Source organism: Chanos chanos, chromosome 7 (genome assembly GCF_902362185.1).
Source record: "Chanos chanos chromosome 7, fChaCha1.1, whole genome shotgun sequence".
Taxonomy (NCBI): domain Eukaryota; kingdom Metazoa; phylum Chordata; class Actinopteri; order Gonorynchiformes; family Chanidae; genus Chanos; species Chanos chanos.
In genome coordinates this window covers 35,710,762-35,715,489 of record NC_044501.1, presented here as the reverse complement: position 1 = coordinate 35,715,489, position 4,728 = coordinate 35,710,762, and the positions used below count along the sequence as shown (strand labels likewise).

Genomic DNA, 4,728 nt, shown 5'->3' with positions numbered 1-4,728 from the left:
ATAGTAAATGGCCAGCAACATTTAAATTACTATAGAATCCTGAAATGTGAAGATACAGAAGAATTGCTGTAAAATAAACACCATTTAACTGAGTAATTGAATCGTGGCTTCAAAATGCAGTAGTACACTCCAGTTTCAAGATTCAGTGGTATGCTGAGAAATAAGAGAACTGTTACTGTTAATATTTGCTGTTATTGTATAGCATTTTTTGCATTGAATGCAGAGTCAGTGTATCAAATGTCTCTGTCTATGCCTTCCGCCAAGGTCACTGGGGCCTGTGTGTGTGTGTGTGTGTGTGTGTGTAATTGCACCTGATACATATATAGGCTTTATGGATGTAGAGTTTCTCTGTGTAATTGGTTACTGAACAAAGCCCTGGTTGAAAAGTAATTGCTATGTAATAAGTAAAGTAAACTCTTCCAGGTCTGCTACAGTTCCCTATGAAAGAACAAGGTCCATTACTAGAAAATGACCTCTACTCTCAATCCCTTCTTTCCATCCCGTACAGAACGAGTGCAAGGCCCCATTAAGGCCTCCACTCCAGCTGCGCTTCTCCTTCTGCACTCCTCTGCCCCCTCATTACTCTCCTCTCTCTCTTTTTCGGTATGGCTCCCTCTTTCTGTCTCTTCCTCTATCACTCATCCAGCCTAATGACAAACAACAACTGTGGGCACAGATCTCATTGGCCCTCAGTGTCCGGCTACATTCTCATGACTGACTGCCATTATATTTCTGTGGAGGAGACTTATGGATTTCATCTTGACTGGACTCCTTTGCTGTCTCTCTATTTTTCTCTCTACTCTCTATTTTTTCCTTTTTTTTCTTCTCTTTTGTTCTGCAGTGAAGTATAGTGATGTCCAGTCCAATTGGTCAGTGTGACACTGTTGACATGGTCCTCCATAACCTCAGCGTCTGTTATCTCACAGCGATTCTCTATCACACACAAAGCCATCTCTTCTCCTTTCATTCATCTCCTCACACTTTCCTGTGGCCTCTGAAATCTCCTTTTTAAAGGACTTCTTCAAAACATATACACACACACACACACACATTTTGATCACCATATTCATGCCAATGAAAATATAAGTGTGAGAGTTTGTTTCAGTCCATTAATCACATAAAATGATCTAATCATAAGCGGTCTCTCATTGCTTGGTGTCAGCTAGAGCTTTTTAAATGTTAATGTGTTCAACCAAGGCCAGATTCTTATTAGATTTTTAATCACATTCAAATATTTGGCCTTTGAACATCAAAAAAATAATGGTAGAGGGAACTGATTACTTCTCTGATTTCCTTTTTTGGAACTGATTCACTCCCCCAAAAGATATCCACAGTGTCTATGTTGTAATTTCTAAATGTTAAAAAAAGCGTTTTTCAACATACAAACACACGCACTCACACACACACGCACGCACACATATGAATGTATGTAATGTCTTCATATGTCTTTATATACTATTTATCGAAATACCGACTAACTATAGACATCAAAGTTCACTGTATTATGAGTTTTGAGAGAGTGTTCCAAAACCATGAGAAACAATCCATTTTATTTTATTTCTTAATCTCTGTTTATGATGTAAAGTAAATATATGCCCTTTCTCCCTCGTGTCAGAATAAACTGGGAGTGGTCATTTTAGCTGAATATTGATGAGAGTAGTGCCATTAACAGCTGGTACCTTTACTGGCGGAACTTATTCACCAAAGTAGATGAAAGCATTAAGGCATTTTGGTGCCCACTCAAGGTTTATGAAGCACTGGATCTTATCTTCGTTTGTGAGGGAGTCCCTGCAGTAAGCAGTGTTGTAAGAGAACATTGCAAGGAGTGATGACTGGATTGGTACATTTTCAGCAAGAATAATAGTGGGTAAAGGCATATCTTAGCTTCCATGAGAAATATATTAATTACCTCTGTTTAAAATCTGAAATCAGGTACTCTGTTTTTTTTTTCTTTTTTTGGCAAATGAGGCTAGTTGTGATGTATAGTCATAATTGGTAGCAAAAAAAGTTGGTAAGGCTACAAGTCAATCATAAGAGATCTGACCCCATTTTATACCCAAAATATAACCACAAAATGGGATATGATAGAATTAACTAATATGCATTTTGTGTCAGTTTCTATGCAAAATATCTAACCACTCAAACCACTCACGCCCTGTCACACAGGCGTACCCATCTCTGAAGCCGTTAGCCTCATGGACGCGAGATCTGTGCCAACGAGTGGAGCAGTTTGCCCACTGGGCAGAGACGGCTCACCCACCCGTGCTCTTCTGGCTGTCCGGCTTTACCTTCCCCACTGGCTTCCTCACCGCTGTCCTACAGGCCTCTGCCCGGCAGCATAACGTATGACACACAGCAATCAGCACTGTGGGCTCAGTACACATTACATAGTGCACTGACCTAACTCAAACTGAGCATGCTCAGAGGGGACCCATCAGATGGAATCTACACAACAGTCTCACATCATTCTGCACTTAGCATGTCCTCAAACATGCCAAAGGCTTGTCTACTATGTAACTGTCAACTGTTTTTGAGTCATTCTCTAATTTGGGGTACATTTCACATGAGCAAAAAAGTACAAAAACAATGTTCTTTCCCAATAGAACAATCAGTGGTTCAAGTTAGTATATTCCTTCAATGTAACATATCCGCTAGTTGCAAAGCTTAAATATTAACAATTTTGTTGATTTTTTAAGGGAAAGGGTGTGTATTACTACTGTGTATTATGACTATTATTTATTATTTATTACTGTCATTTATTTATTACTATTTAAAACAACTGGATTTTTAAAAAATGTGTTGATTAGGGAGAAAGGGAAAGTGTGTCCATATGGATAATGTGTGCTGTGACAAGTAGACTGGTAATGATAATGATTTGATAATGATGACTGATGATGTAGACTACTGGGTAACTCAGTTAACAGGTAACACAGTTGACAATTTCCCTATTTTGACCCATAAGTTCAATGGTAGGCCTTGCATGGCTGACCACATGTGATTTTCTTGAACAGGTTAATGTCAAATTGGAACATATAATTGAATTAAAATCATGAAAAAATTGTAAACCATAACAATGTACGTAACAAAGTTGACAGTCAATTAATATACTCGTTGACAATGCGCTATTATAGGTATAATATTGAAAAAAATGAGAGGACAGTCACTACAGTGTGTTCAACATGTCCACCACAGAAGAAAATGACATCATGTGATGTTGGTCTCATGGTATTGGGACAAACCATTTCTGAGTTGCAGGGTGGAGTTCTGTTAGTAACATAGTTGACAGAACTTTTGTGGACATTAATGAATTAAGATATTTAAATGAAAATACCAATTTTAAAAAATATTATTTTTCTTTAGTATTTAGACTTTTTTAATAAATAACAAATGGTTCTAGTTGACTTTAATGGTTTTTATTCATTATTTAGGAACATCATGACAAATTTCAAGCTAAATGAAGCATAGGATGCACATAATGTTTGTGTGATATTATAACATGCTTTCCATTGTTAGGTAAAATATGATATTTTTGAAGAAAATAGTTAAAATAAATATAATTATCATCAGTGGACATGAAATGTACCCCAAATTATAGAATGACTCTTTCATTTGCTTTTCTGAGTTTAGTTAGGACGCCGTTAAAGCTTCCTTTGGATTGAACTTGCTGAGAAATGCAATGCCAAACTGAACATACTCAAACATTTAACTACTCTGAACATGCTCACAAACGCTTTACTACGCTGAACATAGTGAAGATAACAAGTGTGAGGGCATTTAAGCATTTCCAGTATGCTTCTTTAACACCAAACCTGTTTGCAAATTATTCTGACACACTGAACATACTGACAAATAATGTACTAAACCAAGCATGGTCTTTAGCTGCATCTCTGTGAGCTGCAACTGTTTACACCCTATGGCTGGACTGATAACATTGTCCTTCTCATTACACTCAGGTGTCAGTGGACACTTTGTCCTGGGAGTTCATTGTTTCCACGGTGGACGATAACAACCTCTTATTCCCTCCTAAGGTCAGTTACGTTCAGCACCAGTACCGCAGAGACAACATCTATGTTCCTTCCCTCAGAACCCTCACCCTCTCTTCTGTGTGTGTGTGTTTGTGTGTGTGTGTGTGTGTGTGTGTTTGTGTGTGTCCCAGGATGGAGTGTTTATCCGAGGGCTGTATCTAGAGGGGGCGGGCTGGGATAAGAAGAACTCCTGTCTGGTGGAGGCTGAGCCCATGCAACTGGTCTGCCCAATGCCTACCATCCACTTCAAACCTGTGGAGAACCGCAAGAAGATAGCCAAGGGTGAGTACCCACTGCACTCGCGTCTTTCTTCGTGATTTCTTTCAGTTACCACATCAAATCCTTGTCTTGTCCTTTTGTTTCTTCAATTCCATCTCCCTCTCCCTCTCTCATACTAGCTGTTCTTTTATGCCCCTGTTCTTTTATGGCAGTTCCTCATGATAAATTTGTATCTGCACATAACTGTGTGTGTGTGTGTGTGTCTGTGTGTCTGTGTTTGTCCTGTGTGTGGTGGTTGGTTTTTTTTTTTTTTTTATATGTGTGTGTAGGTATGTACTCCTGTCCGTGCTACTACTTCCCCGTGCGCTCAGGTGGGGCTGGTCGACCCTCATTTGTCGTGGCAGTGGACCTGAAGTCCGGAGCTGTTTTGTCCGACCACTGGATAAAGAGGGGAACTGCTCTGCTGATGAGCCTGGATAACTGA

General features: G+C 39.2%; 1 protein-coding gene across 1 annotated transcript in view; it reads left to right on the top strand.

Annotated features, from left to right (window-relative positions):
- dnah2 (dynein, axonemal, heavy chain 2) overlaps positions 1 to 4,728 on the top strand; it is a 90,854-nt gene extending 86,126 nt beyond the window's left edge. Inside the window, exons 84-87 of the mRNA XM_030779250.1 lie at positions 2,167 to 2,343; positions 3,954 to 4,028; positions 4,157 to 4,307; positions 4,574 to 4,728. Coding sequence (XP_030635110.1) covers positions 2,167 to 2,343; positions 3,954 to 4,028; positions 4,157 to 4,307; positions 4,574 to 4,728 — 558 coding nt within the window. The remainder of the gene's footprint in view (positions 1 to 2,166; positions 2,344 to 3,953; positions 4,029 to 4,156; positions 4,308 to 4,573) is intronic.